General features: G+C 40.9%; 2 protein-coding genes across 3 annotated transcripts in view; both read right to left on the bottom strand.

The window, feature by feature from the left end:
• Window positions 1–286: 286 nt before the first annotated feature.
• SLC16A8 (solute carrier family 16 member 8) lies at window positions 287–8,043 on the bottom strand. Its single transcript, XM_007440891.4, is given in 5 exon segments — window positions 287–2,090; window positions 2,093–2,344; window positions 3,906–4,772; window positions 5,370–5,513; window positions 6,838–8,043. Coding segments are annotated over 5 exon segments (1,611 nt in total). The 5' UTR covers window positions 7,067–8,043; the 3' UTR covers window positions 287–1,971.
• A 126-nt stretch (window positions 8,044–8,169) lies between these two features.
• Window positions 8,170–19,860, bottom strand: part of BAIAP2L2 (BAR/IMD domain containing adaptor protein 2 like 2) — a 40,258-nt gene continuing 28,567 nt past the window's right edge. The window contains exon 14 of one of the 2 annotated variants that reach the window (XM_088141041.1): window positions 8,170–19,399. In XM_088141041.1, the coding sequence (XP_087997167.1) occupies window positions 19,324–19,399 (76 nt within the window). In that variant the 3' untranslated portion in view covers window positions 8,170–19,323. The remainder of the gene's footprint in view (window positions 19,400–19,860) is intronic. The other variant, XM_088141042.1, reaches the window with a different exon arrangement.

Below are 19,860 nucleotides of genomic sequence, written 5' to 3'. Positions count from 1 at the left end.
TGTTTTGTTTCTTCAGCCTAATGATGGCTTGCTTCACTGATAGTGACAGCTCTTTGGATCTCATCTTGAGAGTTGACAGCAACAGATTCCACATGCAAATAGCACACTTGAAATGAACTCTGGGCCTTTTATCTGCACATTGTAATTGGGGTACTGAGGGAATATCACACACCTGGCCATGGAACAGCTGAGAAGCCAATTGTCCCATTACTTTTGGTCCCTTAACAAGTGGGAGGCACATATGCAAACTGTTGTAATTCCTACACCGTTCACCTGAGTTGGATGTACATACCCTCAAATTAAAGCTGACAGTCTGCAGTTAAGGCACATTGTGTTTGTTTCATTCCAAATCCATTGTGGTGGTATATAGAGCCAAAGATGTTAGAATTGTGTCGATGTCCCAATATTTCTGGACCTGACAGTACATCAATCTTGCTGTTCTGTGCATCTGATGAACTCAGCTGCAGCTCACAAAAACTTATGGCTTTTAATAATTTGTTAGTTGGAAAAGGTGCTACCAGGCGGCAATGCCCCTGATTTCTTGCAAACATAGACTAACATGGCTGTCCTACAATGCCTGCAATAACACATTAAAAGCATCTATAAAATTCAAACTATAAAAAACAATAAACTTAAAAAAAAATCTCTTGTCTTCCAAATTCGCATCCCAAAAGCCACAGAAATCTCAGCCTAGCCAGTCCATGGCCCTTAATCTAAGACAGCTGAGACTGTATAATATACATATATGTATAAATAACTTATAGGTTTAATATGTGAGCAACACGTGGATTAGATAAGGTGTTTTTTTAAATTGGATCCTTCTGGGTGTGTTTAGGCTTTTAAAGCTCCCAAGACTAATTTTTCCAGCAGAATGGAAGCTAACCACATACAAAAACTTGGCCTGTTAATAAGATAAATATTTATGGCATAATTTGACTTTCAGTCACATACTGGTCACATATGCTTATAGTTTTACTACTTTAAAAATATATTAGGATACAAGTCCTATGATCTCTGTTGACAAATTGTGAGTAATAAATTTGTGCGTTTACTTTGGCTTTAAACCTCTGCCCCCAAGTCCTAGGTCATACAGTTGAATACAGTCCAATGAGGACCTAGATGATGACGATGATGATGATTGTTTCTTAGCTTCTAGTAGCAGATCTTTCCCACAAAAGATAGGCACTCACAGTTTACAAGTTTGGTTTGAGTGTTGAGCCATAGCATATCTGATATATTTGCACTAGGCATACAAAAACTGTAATTTCAGTAGCACCATTAGACTATCTCCTATTCAAGGCATAGCTAAAAATTGTTTCTAGTTTCCTGTCATGTTTATTGAACAGGCATATTCTAAAATTTACAGTCTGGCCAACCCATCTGTCACCTAATGCTAATTTAGAAGGGATAAAAGCTGCTGACGCTGACCAAGAGAAATGCAAGCATCTTCTTACTATCAGTAAATGAGGATGTGATATCAGGTCACACTTTTAAAATGAAACATACTGCTTGCCAGCCTGTAACACTGTTCCTTCTTCAATCCTAGCTATGAGGATTCTTCCATCCTACCTCTTTGATATTACAAGTAAACACATGTACAAGCTAGAATAATCACATGGTTTTGTTTTGCTGAGCACTAGAACTGTAGAGGTAGATGGATAGATGTTATGTTGAATTAGCAGTCGCTAATGTCAGTGTTGATCTATGCATGAGTGCAAACCCATGGAATATCAAAGAGAATTATGCAATTCTTTATCCATGGGAGAGGTATACTATGGTCTGGATTCCATATCACTTTGTTTACAGTACCATTCTGACTATATGTATATATATTTTAAAAAAACTTCCTCAGGATTCTCTCCCTGCCCTCATACCATTCAAGGATTTATTCTTTTCATATCCTCAAGCAAATCAGATCCCATGTGCTGATGTCACTGTGTCTCTGTTTACCCCAGATGGATCTCTACATTGCTAAAATTCTCCTTTCTCTGTGCGATCAATACGGCAGCCATCTGGGACCAGAGCTATATTCTCCCCTTTTGGCTGTCCAACATTTTTGTATTTTGCAATATGATTCACTCGGTCACCTCAACACTGTCAGCACTGTGGGTCAGATGTTGGTCATTGTCAAGGCTATCCTTTGCTTCCTGTAGAACTGCTTCTGCTTCTTCCATTTCACTGCTACCTCCAACTACAGAAGGATTTTCTGGCTGAGAGGTAGTTTCTTTCTCCATGCTCAGGCAGCAGTATGAAGCAACAGCCAGGAAGAGAGCAGACAACACAATTTCTGAGCCAGCCAGATAGAATATAATCTCATATTTCTTGAGTGCATCCACCAGTCGTCCTGCAATTTTGAAACCAAGCATAGCATAGTTGCATTATAATGGATTCCAACAGTTTCATATGGATGTCATATAAGATGCTTGAACTTGCAGCTTGTATTAATTGGAAGTTTGCTGTTTTAGAAATATAGAACTTAAACATGCACATATACACCTTTTCATACATCCCCGTGTTCAGTCACAGAATTACTGACTGTGGCTCCACTGGAATCACTATAGAAGAGATAGAATCACTATGTCATTTCTGTAATGTGGAGATGAACTATATGGGACCTTCAAAATGTTGAAAAGTATCCATGAACCTGGACAATCTTAATAGCTAATAAGAGTTGCAGTCCAGCAAGAGCTGGAGGAATGCAGATTGCCCACTCTGCTTTAGTTAGCCAGAATTTAACTCGGACTGATTTGTGAATATGCTCAGATTCACAGGTTTCATTTCTAAGTTCCAGCATCAAGTTCCTAGGATCTAACTCAGCTTTCCAACCTGGTGCCTTTTAGGTATATTAGGCAATAATCCTCTTCATTCCCAGCAGCATGTCAACTGGTGAAATACACAATATTAAAAAATAAGGCCCAAATGTTTGCCTTCTAACCACAGGTATACTAAGGCTCCTGGTGGTTACTTAATGGAATGGACATTCCACCCACATTCAACATCACTCATTTATGATCACCTTAAAGACTGAGCATGACAAGGTAAATCAAAGAGCAGGTGGCAGTTGTGGCTAGGAGGGCTTTTACCCAGCTTCATGTTGTGTGCCAGTTGCACGTGTTCCTGGACCGGAAGGCTCTGCTCACAGTCATGTATACCCTGGTCACCTCCCAAATGGACTATTGTAATGCATTCTACATGGGGGTGCCCTTGAAAAGTATCCAAAAGCTTCAGCTGGTGCAAAATGCAGTGGTGCAGGCAGTTATGTGTGCCCCTAGAATGGTACACATTACACCTCTACTCCACAAGCTGCATTGGTTGCCAGTTTGCTTCCAGGTCTAATTCAAGGTGCTGGCTTTGACCTTTAAAGCACTTCATAGCATGGGGCCAGGCTATTTGAGGGAGCACCTCCACCTGATTACATCTGCCTGTCCCATCAGGTCTGGCAGAAGAGGTATGCTGTGGGTCCCGTCTGCAAAAGAGTTTCATCTGGTGGGACCCAGGAGGCAGGCCTTTTCTGCCATAGCACCCACCCTGTGGAACATCATCCCCCCTGAGGTATGATTGGCCCCACTCTTGACATCCTTCCAGAGGTCCCTTAAAACATGGCTGTGCCAGCAAGTCTGGGGATCTCAAGGCAATGGTGAGTTGATGAGATGGCTGCATTGTTTTTAACATCAGTTCTTTCCACTATCTTGTTAATAATAATATTGCTGATATTTTTAACATTTGGATTTTATGATTTTTTTATTGTAAGCCACCTAGAGTCAAAGTTTTTTTTATTGTAATCTCACCTTTATTGTGAGATGAGTGGCTATATAAATGTGAGAAATAAAATAAATAAATAGGACTAAGCCTTGATATGCCCTACTTCAAAAGAAACTCTACGAAAGAGAAGTGGTAAGACTTACCTGCCGAGGGTGGTCCAATGAGTACAGCAAGGGCCTCAATGAGCAAGCTAAGCCCGATTGCACTGGAGAATTTCTGTGATCCAATGATAGTCATGAGCACTTCAAACTGCAGAGCTCCCACCATTCCATAGGAAATACCAAAGAAAACACAGAAGATGACAAGCGATGTATAGGTGCTGGCCCTGGCACTAAAGATATCAGTCAGGCCATTGAAGAGCATGGCAAAACTGAACAAGTAGGTTACATGGGGCCGTATCCACTTCAGCCCAGCAAGCATCCCACAGGATGGACGGGCAAAGATATCTATGAAGCCAATGATGGACAAGAGAAATGCTGCCTCTTTGTCAGGCACTCCTATGTCTTTGGCATAGTTGACCAGTAGGATTGGGGGCACAAAGAGGCCCAAAACCATTATGAACTTGGCAATGGTGTAAATGATAAAACCCCGGCTTTTGAGGATAGAAAAATTTAATAACTTTTTCATTTTCTTGGCCTTTTTCTTCTTGGGTTTCTTGGATTTCTTAGCATTGTCCATGGTGCTGGCTACCTCTTCTGCTCTTCCCCCCATTGGCAACATCTCTTTAGTTTCATATGTGTCCATGACTTTTTCCCTTGTCTTCTTAATGCCAATTGCCAAGGGCCTCATGAGTGCTCCACACGTGCAGCAATTTAGGAGGAGGCCCCCCATGATGAGGAATCCCCCTCGCCAGCCAAACTTTTCCAGCAAGACTTGACCCAGTGGAGATAGGGCTGAAAGGAAGACTGGGCTTCCAGCTGCAGCTAGCCCATTGGCTAGTGGTCTACGCTTGTCAAAGTAGGATCCTAACATAATCAAAGAAGGCTGGAAATTGAGAGCCATTCCTAACCCTGAAAAAATTGCAAAGGGAGTTAGCAGTTGATGGAAAGACATCAGCTTTCAACAGATGCGAAAGTTTCAAGGTCCCTGTATTTGAAGTGAAGCTCCCCGCCCCCACAAAAATATGCTATTTAATCTAACTTAATCTATGCAAGTTGTCCTTTAACACAAGGGATTAAAAAACTATGGCCCACTGTATGTTGCTGAACTACAATTCTCAGAATCACTTCTCACTGGCTGTGCTAAGTGGGCCTTCTGACAGCTGTATATCAGAAATATCTAGGGAGCCATAGGTCCCCCATGCCTGCTTTCATCACTTATTTGCAGCAATTTCTACTTTAGATAGTACCACTTAGAATCAGCAGGAGCATATATGAGCTTCACTCAAGCATAGAATTTGAAGTATAAATATTAGAGCCACGTTTTATAGCATACATCAGAGCAACACTCACATAGGTACAAAGAACAGGAAAGGGGCTTAAGACTACTTTTGTATCATGGGCATTTTTAAACATCATCCTGACAATGCCTCAGCAATTTCATGCCCCCTATTGTTTTCTGAAGTAGACTTGCACAACAAAGCTTTTTCCCATGTTGCAAATGCTAACCTGTCAGCACTCCAGCAGACAAATACAGTTCAATAATGTTGGTGGTGAAGGAGGCCAGAATCATTCCAGAGGAAGCCAGGAGGCCCCCCGCAAGCATCACAGGCCGACATCCAAACTGGTTCACCATAATGCTGCTCACAGGTCCTGCAGGGAATCCAAGAAATCAGAAAAGAGGCAGGGCCAGAATGATATAAAATGAATGCACGACTGCAGCAACTTCCTGATGCCAAATGGCAAATGATCTTAAGCTGGCTTGGAACTGTGAGTAGGTGAAGGCACCTTTGCCATCACTACTTACAAGTTTTCTGTGGAGACTGAGAAATGTAAGCTTTGCATATGCAGAAAAAAATGACATAGCTTCAGGAGTGCTAGCTGTGGAACTGGTGTTAGATTGTTGCTTTCATGAGTTAGCAATGAGTGTGGATAAGAGTTTTCCCTAACCAGGTGCTGCTAGATGGCTAAAGTCCCTGCTGTCTGGGCATTGTAGACTAACATCACTGGAGGTCACCCAATTCAGGAAGACTGAAAAACTGCAAGCTTTAAAATGTAGGGTTATGCTAAAAATATTAAAAAGTAAGAGATTTGAAAGAGCTGCAAAGTGTCTTGTTTGCTACAGAGCTTCCTGGAATGCTGGATGGTATCTTATCCTGTCTTTGGGTGTACTTAAAGTGTGAGAAAGAATGTCAGTTTTGGTTGTCACGGGCTGAATTCCAACAGGAAGAACTGCTGGGAGCTGCACTGCGTGTGACGGTGGGCACAGCCACCTAAACTCTTCTTGTGTCACCCCCTTTTCTTTCTCACTTTATTTTGCTGACATAGTCTTCCCTTTCATTTTCTTTCTCCTTACACAGAAAGGACAACCTATTTTTGGTATAGATCTGAATGTAGCGCTCATAAAGGATTTTTTTAATAGGGTGAGGCTCGCAGGCAGTTAAGCCAAAGGCTGCAGGTTGTCTTGCTGTTTTAATGTTTGGCCTGGAATAAGGCCTTCTGTGCTAGACTTTTCAAAAATGCAAGGAAGCCCTTGGGGTGGTTGCTAAAAACATAACATGACTCATGATCTAGGGCAGGGTCGGGAAAGCTATTTTTAGCTTGTGGGGTTTACTGTTTGTGTGTGTGTCCTGAATAGAATGAATAGAGATAAACTTTTCAACCTTAAAAAAAAAATCATTCACTTATTTGCATATTGGTGGATCTAGGGGTTTTCTTCCTTAACATCCCCCCCCAAAAAAATATTGGGATTGAAGGCTTTTAAAGAACTCAGTAGATATCACAAGCCTCTGCAAAACTTAAAGTAGTGGTAGCAGTGGCCTGTGAATGGGAATGAGGGAAGAGAGATGGAGAGGGTTGATTTTTGCATAGCCGTTCCCAATAAATAGCTAAATGTTTGATGGCATTAGTGTGGTTGTATACATTTTGTTCTAAAGATGTGGAAATAGCTTCATTTCTGGATCTGTGGAATTCTTACCTGTTCCATACAGCATAGCCAGCATGATGGATGAGATCCAAGCGGTATCACTATATCCCACATGGAAATCATGCATCAGGTCCTTGAAATAAATGCTCACTGCCTTTGGAAAAGCATAAGAAAAGCCAGTGATGATGAAGCAGCCTAGTAATATGATCCAGCCCCAGCCACCATCCGGAGGCTTCATTTTCTCAGGCAGTTGCCCTTGCTCCACATCATCTCTGCCCATTGCCTAAACAAGAGAAGGAACCTGAAAGCAAGCAAAGCACAGATTGTAGCCAAGACAAAACAAGAATGGTCACAGGAGCAGAATGCAGAGACAGCCAACAGACCATCAGTTGCTTTGGGCTTCACCCTTCCTTTCTGATTATCTGCATCATTTCTTGCCCCTTAAATTTAGAACAGTATTTTCCAACCTGGTGTCCTCCAGATAAGTTGGGTATTAGTATTACTAATTGATGGTGTCATTCTTTAAAAAAGCAGAGCACGGACATTGTTGTTTGGGGTAATTTTCATTTTTAAAATTTCACTTTTTAAAACCAAATATTGGGAAAGATTGAATTAGTCTCTACAAATGTCTTCCTCAGGACAGTAAAATTCATACTCCTCCTTGAAAATGCATTGGTCATCTCAGAGGTCCATACTAAAAGTTCAGCCCTGGCTAATCTTAATAGTCATGGATGGTAAAGATCCACTGAGCTAATGATAGGCTTCAGCCTCCAAACAGTGTTCTGACCATGTCCATCTGTGCCATAGCATGTGCAGATGCAAGTGACCTTACCAGTAAAAGGTCATGTAAATTGAACAGAGCAGACCTCCAAGCTTTCACTGCCACTATCACCAAGGTAACAGCATGTCCAGTTAATGGGTCCTGGCTTGAATTCAAAGATATTTACCTTGAGCCTTTTGCTGTTCATGCTCTGGTTATCAATATGAAGTTCCAAAGAACTCCAGCTGAGGGAGCTTTATATGTGTATCATTACCCCAAACCAAAATTCTTGGAGCCTTCAGAACCTTTTCCTGAGAATACCTGCCTCTACTCGGGCATGAAGACTAACAAGTGGGCCAATGGACTGTGTAACTCACAGAATGCTGGCTTTGTGTCATGTTTCCAGTGCTAAGTACAGAGGCTTAAAAGCGATAGGCTAGCCCAGTGTTTCTCAACCTTGACAACTTTAAGATGTGTGGACTTCAACTCCCAGAATTCCCCAGCCGGCATGGGAATTCTGGGAGTTGAAGTCCACCCATCTTAAAGCCACCAAGGTTGAGAAACACTGGTCTATATAAAGACCAAGAAACCAAAAAAATATAAATAAAAATCAGATTAGTAATACTAGCAATAATAAAGATAGAACCTTCTCAGTGGTGGCCTATCTCTCATGGAAGTTGGTCCTGAGAAATATGCCTGGCTCCATTAGTAGCTATTTTAAATGGCCTTTGGTTTCTTTTCTCTTGTCATTTGATGTTCAGATCTTCAAACTTGATTCCCAGCCACTTCTAAGTATTAAGTTGCTCCAATACTTTCGCAGCTGACCCTGAAGACAAAACCCTATCGTAGCGTAGTCTTCTTTCAACAGTGCTATGCAGTATCTGCAGAGCAAATGCAGCAGCCATTAGACTCTGTTCTTTTCGTTGCTGCTGTTGTTGTTGCCTTCCTTTCTGGATGCCTGCACTGGACTTCTATTAGCCTTGCTCTTTTATTATTTTATTTATCAAATTTATATAGCCACCCATCTCACAGACTTGACTCTGGGTGAGTGTACATTAAAAAAACAGTTAAAAACAAATCCAAAACAATTAAAGCCAATTAAACATAAATAAAAATAAGACTGTGGGAGACTGCTCCATATGCTGGCATAATGCAGTACAGTAACTGGATCATTAGCCCTTGCATTTGAAAGAGTTGATCTCGTTATACAACATCAACCTATTTGTCCATCTATTTCTCAATCATCTTTTTCAACATTTACTACCTGGGAACAGTGTAGGTCCTACTACTGAGCTATGTTGCTTCCCTACATCATCTTTCTAAAGACGCTGCTAAACAGAAATACACGTGCACACAAACATACAGACCTCTTCTCTTTCAGGTTGTAAATCATATAGATTCAATAACTTCAAATTCAACACACCGAGTTTTTTCACTGCTAAACCTGTTATGTATTTATATTGATGTACAATACATATAGTAAAACATAAACCAGAAGGCAAGTCAAGAGCCGGTTTGGTCTAGTGGTTAAGGCTCCAGGTTAGAAACCAGAAGCCTGTGAGTTCTAGTCCCACCTTAGGCATGAAAGCCAGCTGGGCGACTTTGGGCCAGTCGCTCTCAGCCCACGATTTCAGGCTCAGGCGACAAGCCAGCCAGTCAATTCCTGTTGCAACCAACGGATCAACATTCAGTTGACCCAGGAAAAAAAAGCAGACCCTGCACGTGCAGGAAAACGGTAGGAAGAAGAAAAAAACCTAGAAGGTACGTCCTTGTTTCAAGAAGCTTACAGCCTGAACGTCAATAGAGGGAGAGGCAACAAAAGGTAAGCCACGAAGGAAAAGAGAAATGTAATAATTAACAGACCGATGGAGTAAATACACAGCAGGAAAGACGACATTCAGAAACTCACAATAGCATTAAAATGAATGCCATAAACTGTTTTCAGACCATTATTTCTTTAAGTCTATATATATGCATCCATGCAACATGTCTAAACATTCTAAAATATAAAATCCTTTCTTACCAAAGAATAAAGATTATCCCTGAATAAGTAGGAGAGGAAGATTCTCATCTTCATTGTGACCTTAATTGATTCACTTAATTGAGAACAAGAGGACTGACTGACGGGCACATAACCTATAGTTTTATATACTTTGTACGCCTCTCTTTGCTGCTGGCTTGCACATATGCATAGATAAAGGATGGCATGACCTAACAATGAATAGACTCTGAGTTAACAGAATTTATTCTCAGATCAATAAATGAATGTGACATGTGCATATTGCAGAGTTAGTAGTAGCAACACATTTCTGTATGCATTTCTATACACAAGAATCGACAAGCCAGGGGACTAATTCATTCACACTCCAAGGAAATTAGAAAGCTGTGCACCTGAAGCCATACAGCAGACAGTGTGTAAAAAACAATTTTGGGGTAGTTATTATTAAATTATTTTCTTTATCTAAGTTTCATAAAGCAACAGCAACTCAATTTAAAAGCTTTTAAGGCAAATGAACTTGGTCTCTACTGACACATATTGATCAGCTTACTAAGGTATCGGATCGGTATTTGTCCTTAAGGAAAACAGGTTGGACATCTTCCATTGCCCAGCATGGTGAATGGACTCTGTTACAGTGGCTGTGAGTGCACCGCTGGAAGATCTGAAAGACCAGGTTAGGGACAGATCACCATGGAGAAAATCTACCTGTGAGGTCACTAAGAGTTGACACCAGCTTGATGGTACATAATCAGTCAACAAATCAGAATTAACAAGACAACAGTTAAGTAAATACAATGAAATAAAACAATGTTGCCCATATAAATATACAGACCTGGATACTCTGTGCCTTTCCTTTCCAGGGGAAAAAAGTCTTTGAGAAGCACCTCTTTCTGCCAGGTATAATTTGAGGAAGGATGGGACAATTCTTTAAGGGGTTCACTCCACGACAATATCCATATAACTCTTGGAAGAAGCCTTCTGTTTACAGTTTCCTAGCCAGCAAAAGCTTTTCTTCAGCCTAGGCTCTCAAGGTCTCAATGGCCAACAGCAGTGATAATCTACAGTGGCTTCTAGCCAGACTCCTCCAGATTGACCTGCAGCTCAAGGACCAAGCTGTTTAAAGGGCATGGATGTGGGTCAGCAGATGCTTATTCTGTAAAATTGCTAAAGGACCAGAAGTTTCTTTAGCAGAAAGAAACTACTTCATTATTTTTAAGAGGCTTTCCCAGCCAACAGGAACGAACAGATCTTGTATAACTGGGCCAGAATCCCCTGAGGAATTTGCTTTCTCTCCAAAAAGAGGAAGCAGGAGAAGGCCCAAAGACTTAAGGATCCTGTTTCTCTGCTCTAGAAGACTTGAGGAGGGGGACTGGTTTGAGTTCAGACTAGGATAAACTAACGAAATATAATGAAGCTGTACTAGTGCTGCTAATAAGATACAATAAAATAGCATGGCACTGAGAAGAAACAGCAAGCTACAAACCCAGAGTAAGAGAAATGGAAATATGAGCAGGATGTGGAACTCAAATTCAGAGCTCTGTTGAAATGCCAAAGGAGCTCATATCTGTTACCTGATTTACAGGAAGCATCAGATAATCACTCCAATGCTCAACTCTACTTCCAAACCACTTTAGACTTGGATTGATTTTCTCTCACTCTTTAATTAGAAGAACTTAAATATAAGTAAAGCAATAGTTCCAAACAATTTTGGTCTGATTTTCCCTATTTAACTAAAGTTTAAAGCAAAGATAAGTAAAGTAATGGTTCTACCAGCAGGTAATTTAAATTCTTTCACATTATTTCATTCATTTCACATTCACCTTGCTATGCTAGAAGAAAAGCAAATGCACTTAAAGATACCATTAATGAAAGGAGGTCATGAGAAATTTATAAAACAGGTCACAAATTTAAGGTTTCTTTTTTTTTTAATTTAGCCTCAGGCACAATAGTCATGCTTGACTTCTGAGGACTGCTAAGTCTGAGAATCATTTTTCCCTGTTTCCTTTTCTTAGGAGAGGCATAATTATTTATTTTCAACATGGCACCCCAATCGTAGACCCTGGGCAGCTCAAAACAATTAGTATAAACAAAGCCTCCAAGCATAAGAACCATAAAATCAACCTAAAAGCCATAAAATTTAACAAAGGCTCAGCAAAAAAGCAATGACCAGGCCCAAAGTACAGTGATATCCTATGCAACCACCTGCGTTCCTTACGCCTGGTGAAAGAGGAAAATCTTCATCTCTTTCCAAAAACAATATTTCTCTTTCCAAAACAAGAGAAGAGGCTGTTCTGACTGGGGCAGAGGGGCGGTCCTGTTCTGCCCCCAGTCCTCCCCAGTTTGTTTTGTCTTAGCTTGTGTCTCATGCAGGCTCGTTAATCTATCCCAGTGTTTCTCAATCTTGGCAATTTTAAGATGTGTTGACTTCAACTCCCAGAATTCCCCAGCCAGCATTCTGTGGAAGCAAAAGCCGGACTTTGAAGAAGTAGGATAGGAAGATATTGAGGCTTTTGAATTTTGGTGTTGGAGAAGATTCCTGAGAATATTGTGGACAGCCAAGAAAACAAACAAATGAATCATCAAACAAATCAACTCTTTCTCACTCAAGGCACAAATGATGAGGCTCAAAGTATCCTACTTCAGACACATTATGCAAAGACCTAGCTCTCTAGAGAAGGCTCTAATACTGGGAAAGGTGGAAGGAAAGAGAAGAGGATGAACAGCATCACGGTGGATGGACTCAGTTACAGCTCCAGTGGGTACACTATTGGAAGGTTAGGGACAGATCACCAAGGAGAAAATCTATGTGGTCGCTAACAGTTGTCACCAACTTGATGGAACATAACCAATCAGTCAAATAATCAGCTGTCCCTACAGGAGGGAAAACTGTATCCCTAAAGCAAATAATTATGAAAGGATTCTATGGGACAATATTAAAAGGGAAAAGTAAATGGAAAAGTAAGTGAGAGTGAGGTTAGATCACTGTAGAAAAATCCATACTGGCACTCCTGGCACCAGTGATCCAGGGACTTTTAATGCCTACCCTCCCAGAAGTGAAAGGTCTTGGCTTTTAAGCTGCTAAGCTTCTTAACTTCATTCTCACCTTCACCCCCTTCCTTTATCTATACATTCCTGTCATAGAAAAGGAATAAGAGCGCAGGTAGGGAAGGGAGCCTGGAGAGATTCTCCAAGCCTGCAGACTGGGCTTAATTTCTCTTAATAAGGCTAATCGGCTAAAAGAGCCACAACAGGTCTCTCTCTGCTTCCCCTCTTCCCTCCCACCTATGCAAGCTCCTGAAACAATGCGGCATTTATGTGGAGGCCCACATGAGGCCTTGAGATGCAGGCTTTTCGAGGGAAGGCAAAACAAGCTTTCCTGATCAAAACAAGCAACCCCCGACCATGAAGGCCAGGGATATTTTCAATTAAACTAGGTTTAAAAGGTGACTGACAGGTGTTTTGCCCAGCACAACTGAAGTAGAAACCAAACTCCATACAGGTGGATGGACAAGGGACAGGCTTGTGTGACAAGAGTGAGGGCAAAGGGAGGTAAATGCCATCTGTCTGTCTGTCTGTCTATCCATTCATCCAATTTCCTTTGAAGAAAATAGCAGCTGCCAATCAAGTTTGGTCTTTATTATTTGGGTTAATTTTCTCACTGTGTCTAATACAGCATTTCTGAGCACCATCATTTGAGAAAGTGGTGATTTCTGAAATATTGGATAATAAAATTTAGATTCACTGCTCTCCAGTTTCCAACCAACATTTCAGATCAAAATAGCTTTGGTGACCCTCTTGCAGTCTTTTCCAATCTAGCATATTGCGAATATATTAGGAGTATTCCCCATCTGGACTATCAATCTGGATATTGTGGTCCCAATATAATGGAAGAATGGGAAAATACACTTTAGCTGATGCTCCTGGACCTTTTAGCAATTTTCAATCCCTTCAGTCATAGAATACTTCTGAGCTGTTCCTCCAGCTAGAACTTGAAGGGATGATGTTCTGGTGATCCTGATCCTTTCTGGAGGGGCAGTTTCAGACAATGGGACTGGAGGGTCTCTTGTGCTCTACTTCAAAGCTCCCTCTTGTCTCACTTGCTTCATTTTTAGTACCTATGAATTTGTTGGGAGAAATTCCCAACAAGCATTTCCCCTTCTCTGCTTGTAATTAATAGAGAACAGTGGAAATTCTGCAGCAGGATTTTGGATGAGCGAGAGTAAATAATGGAAGCTAACCTAGGTAGGAAAACTATTTTTTCTGAGGATTAAGAAGGCTACTGATCTGAAGGGATGGATATTTATTGGTTAGGATTGTACTTACTATGAAAGACTAAGCTTATAATTTAGGGACATACATCTATATACGTAGATGAGATCAATATTTTGCTCTGTGCAGGGACACATATTTCCATTTTAAGTCAAAGCACTAAGGCCATCCTATCATAAGAGCACTTGGAAGAGAGATCCTCTATCAGTCCATTTACCTTTTTTAAAAAAAATGTGGCCTCAACGTGGCACTGTAGAGTAAGGAAAATAAAAATATGTGAGAACTGTTACCTAGCCAAAGGGGCTGAAACATTTTTTAAGTCCAGAGCAATGAAACAACAGACAGAAGTGGCAGTGTGTGTGTGTGTGTGTGTGTGTGTGTGTGTGTCTGTCTGTCTGTCTCTCTACTCTGAAGCTATTTCTGCCCTAATGACTTCCCATATCTTTCTTTATTTCACATTATTTTAACTTGGGAGATACCCAATGAGGCGTTTGAGCCTGTCCTAACGTCAGACTCTCCTATTTCCAGTGACGGTGGATGTTTCCCTGCTGGTGGGTGACATACGGAAGATGCAGCAAAACTGGAGGAGAAAACTCATCCCTTCTCTTGCCTATAACCAGTGGCACACTCACACCAGTCATGACAACAGTACTTGGCAATGATTTGGGATTGATGTAACAGAAGCAGGACAAGAATTAGTGAGGGAGAGAGCAAATATGATGTGAGCATTGTTTCACAGAGAGGCGTGGGCGAGTAGCACTTTAACTGAACGGCAGAGAAAGGCCAACCGGTCAAGAGCCTGAACCAACTCAGGGCCATATTCTAGAGGCTGAATTATACAATTGCCGACTCATTCACTCCAGCAATGGGGCTCAGGCCTGAGATCTGGAAACAGTTGAACACCTGCAAGCCCCTTTGGCTGCTAGCTGGTGCTGCCACCTGGTGGCCATTAGACTGAACACCAGACAAGGAAACTGGAAGTCCGCTCTGTTCAGTCAATGGCGAGAATATGGCACCTCTTTCTGAAAGAAATACCAAGATTCCATTATGGCATTAAAATTATTATGGCTAATTAAATGTTGTTCAAATATCACCTTGCTAACATCGGGTGGAATTTTCAACTGAGTTTTTCATGGAACTCAGTACTCTCATTTTTCATATTCCAACAAACCTTGGAGTTATACCATAGCAACCTTTCCTTGTGTGTGTGGAGGGAGCAGGGTTGGTTACATTCACACAAGCATGGAAAAACCTGAATCAGCAATCCAAGATTAAATTATGACAAAATTAAAATCATTAGTAAGATGTAGGTACTGGTTTAGCAAATAGATTTTTATCCTGTGCGTTTGTACAATTTTGGTTCTCTGGGTATCTTTAAAAACATAAACCAAATAAAAGTATTTCCAGCCTTAAGAAGGAACAGGGTTCTCTCGGCAACATATAGACAGGAGGTCCACAGCACTGACTAGAAGGACACACTCCCAGAAAGGATTCGTCTTCTGCAGCATCTTGCCAGGATCCTTCCACATGGGGCTTTAAGTGATCTTAAAGGTCTAACAGCCATTGGATTCCCACACTAGCACCCTGGTTGAGCAGCCAAGCCAGGTTCCTTCAGCTTCACTGAGCAAAATTACAACAACAAAACTTCTATTTTGCACTGGAGATAGTAGAACTCTTTGGCCCTTGGGTGTGAGCCAATTTCTCGTTGGATGAAACTCTCACCAACCCATTCTTCCCAGCTCCTTGGCTCTCCTCCCACTCCCTGGAGTTGACACACTGCCTTTGTAATCCTTGCATTAGGGTTCAGGGTGGCCCGTGACCATTTGCCGACCAGCAAGCAGAGGAAGTGGGAGCAGAGGGGTGGGGCATCAGCAGGAAGATTATTGGCTATTCACTCCCTGTTCAGCTGGAGGAACTGCTGCATTGGGGCGAGTGGGTTGCTTTGTAAAATTGGTCTAATGGGTTGGGGAGTGGAAACGGTGGTGGTATCAAATGCCCTCAGTTATTTCCCCTTGTGCTAATCCTTAAGGAGATTTGCAAATACGAGTTGCAGTATCAAATTTGGGAGGGTGCTGGATTGGGAAAGACCGAACTAATTCTATCAGCATGGCTTAATTTGTCTTGAAAAAAAACATACAACCCAAAATAATAGAGGTAGAGAAAAGAAGGGTTAGGGTGCATTGATCTAGACTATGCCTCCTATATTTCTCCTGTCATCCTGTGTCTCCTATGTATGAATTAGGTATTCAGCAACCAGTGTCAGATGTGATTTTTAAAAACTATATCCATTTACCTTTACTTAAAAAAAAACTCTTTTGTTGATATCTACAGAAAAAAATTCTAATAATAATTCCAGAATTATTCCTAGTTCTTATCAAAACAAGTCCAATTCTTGATTGTGGCATGTGGATGGATGGATGGATGGATGGATGGATGGATGGATGGATGGATGGATACATATCATCTTCAACAATAAGATTTCAAACTGCAGAGATTGCATGAAACAGGAAAAAAGTTGCACACACTAACACTTTCATAGTGGCAGGACTGTTCCCATATAGATTGTTGGGTAGGTGATTTGTCACCACTGAGCAAACATGAACATTTTTTTCAGAATAAAACCATTTAAACAGGTAATTTTATCTATAGCCACAATGTACTTGGATTCTCTTAAGTCCTAGATTTTACCTACGTAGGACTTGCTGTTCCCCAAGGGGGTTCATCAGTAGGCAAGAGAACAGCTTCTTCCTGTCTAATCATTCTGAGAACCCCTCTGCACATTACAGAGCAACAAGAGTTTCCACCAAGTAGAAAGCAAAAAGCAACATCGGCTTTTGGTCTAATGTATCCTATATGTGATGTATATCCTACTAACACCTGCATGCTACATGAATTCATATTGCATATAGACATCTGGATTTTCTTCAATGAGACAGGTAATCTTTTAGCCACAGCAGCTACACCAGGCTGTAAATTTTAGTCATAATGGCTTTGCTGGAGGCACAGAATGTCTTATTATTTATCACACTTTTTAAAGGAAAATCTACAGGGTAGGCAAGAATTGCATGCATAGTCTCCAAATTATTTTTAAAGCCTTAAGCATTAAAAAAGGGTATTTTACTCTTCCCAAATTGGAAAATATCACTGTCATACAACATGCCCGCACCCCAATAAAACAACTGAACAAAATCATGCTGTAAAATGGGACAGAATCTAACAGAATGTGTCTGGAACTGAAATATTATATTGTTCTCCATCTGAAGGCCAATTGTTATAGTATGCAAGCATTATATGATTGATCTCCCTCTGTTTTTATTTTTATCTAAAAACAGCTGCAAGAATCAGAATGTAACTGGATCAATGTCTCTGGAGAAAGACAAGTTTAATCTTCATTTTCCCAGTGTAAATTTTTTCTCCCATAAAGTTTGACTCCACCAAAGGAAAAAAAATAATGATCTGTAGAACTTGATTTTCCCCCATGTGGATAATCTAAACATATGGAAGATAATATCTGCATCATTTCATGATTGAAATTATTTTACTTCTCAATTTTCTCTGGTGCTCCGTATCAATCCCTCTACCCAACAAGTTGAATTTAAATAACATTTAAAATGCCCTAATGTCCAACCATAGCTCTCCCGCATAATGAATCATGTGATCATAAAACTATGTTGCAGGTTATATTAATTATGGATTCACCACACTCTTGTGATTACAATCTATACAAAGACAAGGAATTTCCCAATAGAAGAGAATATATGTAGCTCAGGGTTGAACTGTGGAGTCCTTGGTGCTCTCTGAGCTTGGTTGTTTGTTTTGAAGAAGAAAACAACAACACACTACTCTTCCTGGATATCCTCATCAGCAGAGGAAATGACAGCAAATTAGAAATGCAAGTCTATCGAAAAAAACCTCACACTAACCAAGTGCTCCATTACCAAAGTAAAAACCCAACCTCCCACAAGAGGAGCTGTGTAAGAACATTATTCAAACAAATACAAATGTACTGCAGCAACCCAGAACACCAGAAAAAGGAAAGAGACTGCCTATTCAACATCTTCCAACAAAATGGATACCCACGCAACTTTATCACAAAGTGCCTGACCACTCAGCCCGCTACAGCACAACCAGCACAAGCTATGAAAAGCTTGATGTATACTACCATACATCAGAAACATCTCAGAAACAACCAATAGACTATTACAACCACATGGTATCACCATAGCATATAAACCAACTAAAGCCCTCCAAAACATCTTAAGTAAACCAAAAGGCCCAGCAGCCCAAGAAGAAAGAACAGGAGTCATCTACAACATAGAGTGTAAGGACTGTAACAGCCACTGTGTAAGACTGACAGGCAGAAAACTAGCAGAGCACACCCATGAACACCAACTAGCAGTCAGAAGACATGATGAAAACTCCTTAATCTCACAACACATGGACAAACTCAACCATAGTTTCAGCTGGGAAACTGAGCATCCTAGACCAAGCTAAATCCAAAAATGCTAGGTAGGGAATTCCTGAAAGCTTGGCATTCAGACAAATCAGCCATCAATAGAAATACAGAGATAAACCACATTTACACACCATTCAAGAGACAATAAAAAAGCTAAGAAGGAAACAAAAAGACCAGAACACATCCTCTCCAGCAGCTGACACCCAAATAAGCAGGGATTAACACCAGACAACACTCAAGCAGAAAACAGTACCCTAATCAAGGAACTACCAAGGAGAAAAACCACACCTCCACCAAGACTGGCAGGGCAAGCTACTGTATATAAACAGAGAGCAAACCCCACACTCACTGGCACAGATGATGTTACCTAGTCAGGTAATGAAATGTCTGCAAGCAAACAACCAAGCTCAGAGAGCACCAGGGACTCCACAGACAAGGAATGTGTGGTGGGGTTGGGAAATATTTAATTGCTCACAGATATTCCTAGACAACAGAGCAGAACCTGGGCAAACTGAATGGCAGGCTATGCATTAGAAATGAGAAAAAAGTTTACTTAATGCAGAGATATAAAACATCAGGTTGTAGACAGAGATATCAACCTTTCTGCACCTGGAACTACAGCTTCTTATTTTTATTTGGGGAGATGGCTGTGATCTATATTGGGGCAGATCCAAGTCTGACAAGATAGATGACACATCATTTCCAATGTCACTCCCACATGCTCCCTCCAATGGCAGAAAAGAATTCCTTTGTTGCTTGGCAATTTGTTATTGTATTTGAGTTGTGTGATTTTTGGAGACAAGGAGAAGGAGAAGGAGAAGGGAGAAAAGATGAGCAACAGGTCTTGGATTGTCCATGCCTGCCATTGTGACTTGATAAAATAACCTGGGGACCTATGTTCATTGTGACATAGCAAGTGGAGGAAATAAGAGGCAACAGCTGTTCTCTGCTCAGCTGAGCCCACTTTGGGAGAAATAATACCGAGAAATAAGAAAGAGTGTCCTCTTCAGTTCCTGGAGCCACCACCCACCCACGCAAATTTGTAGATTATTTTCATCGGATGACAGGTGCTGATCGATCATTGGTCACTGTTGGGCGCAGCTTGACAGTGGCAAATGGGTTGGTACCTCTAAATGGATGAAAAGAAAATGAAACAAATTCAATCATTGGAACCATCGTAAAACAAGGGATAATGCAAGCTATTCACAAATAACTTTAGTCTGTGACCTTTATCCAGGATACCACTAAAGATGTGTCACAACTTCAAGTTGCCAAGTTTGAAAAACACTGCACTGAAGTGTAAGAAATGTACGAGTGACTCAGCCTTCCTGGAGACTCCTGTGGCATTTATAGCCAGGTGGCTGTGAAATGCTCATAACAGGTCCAGGTTCTCCTGATGTATATTTAAACATCTCTCTTTTTAACATCCCAAAGCTCTTAGACTAGAGAATGATCTACCATCAAACTATGTTCTTACCAAGCAGGTGTCAATTCATACAATGAATGACAATTGTTTGGGAAACAGGGGAAAGTGACTGTGGCCATTTTTAAAACACTCAGCAATATAAAATTATAGCACACATATACAAA

Source organism: Python bivittatus, unplaced genomic scaffold (assembly GCF_059951505.1).
Source record: "Python bivittatus isolate LINGU-HERP-01145 unplaced genomic scaffold, Pbiv_v1 ctg000330_np1212, whole genome shotgun sequence".
In the NCBI taxonomy this organism is placed as follows: Eukaryota; Metazoa; Chordata; class Lepidosauria; order Squamata; family Pythonidae; genus Python; species Python bivittatus.
Note: the sequence above shows the minus strand (reverse complement) of the source record. Positions and strands in the feature narration are given on the sequence as shown.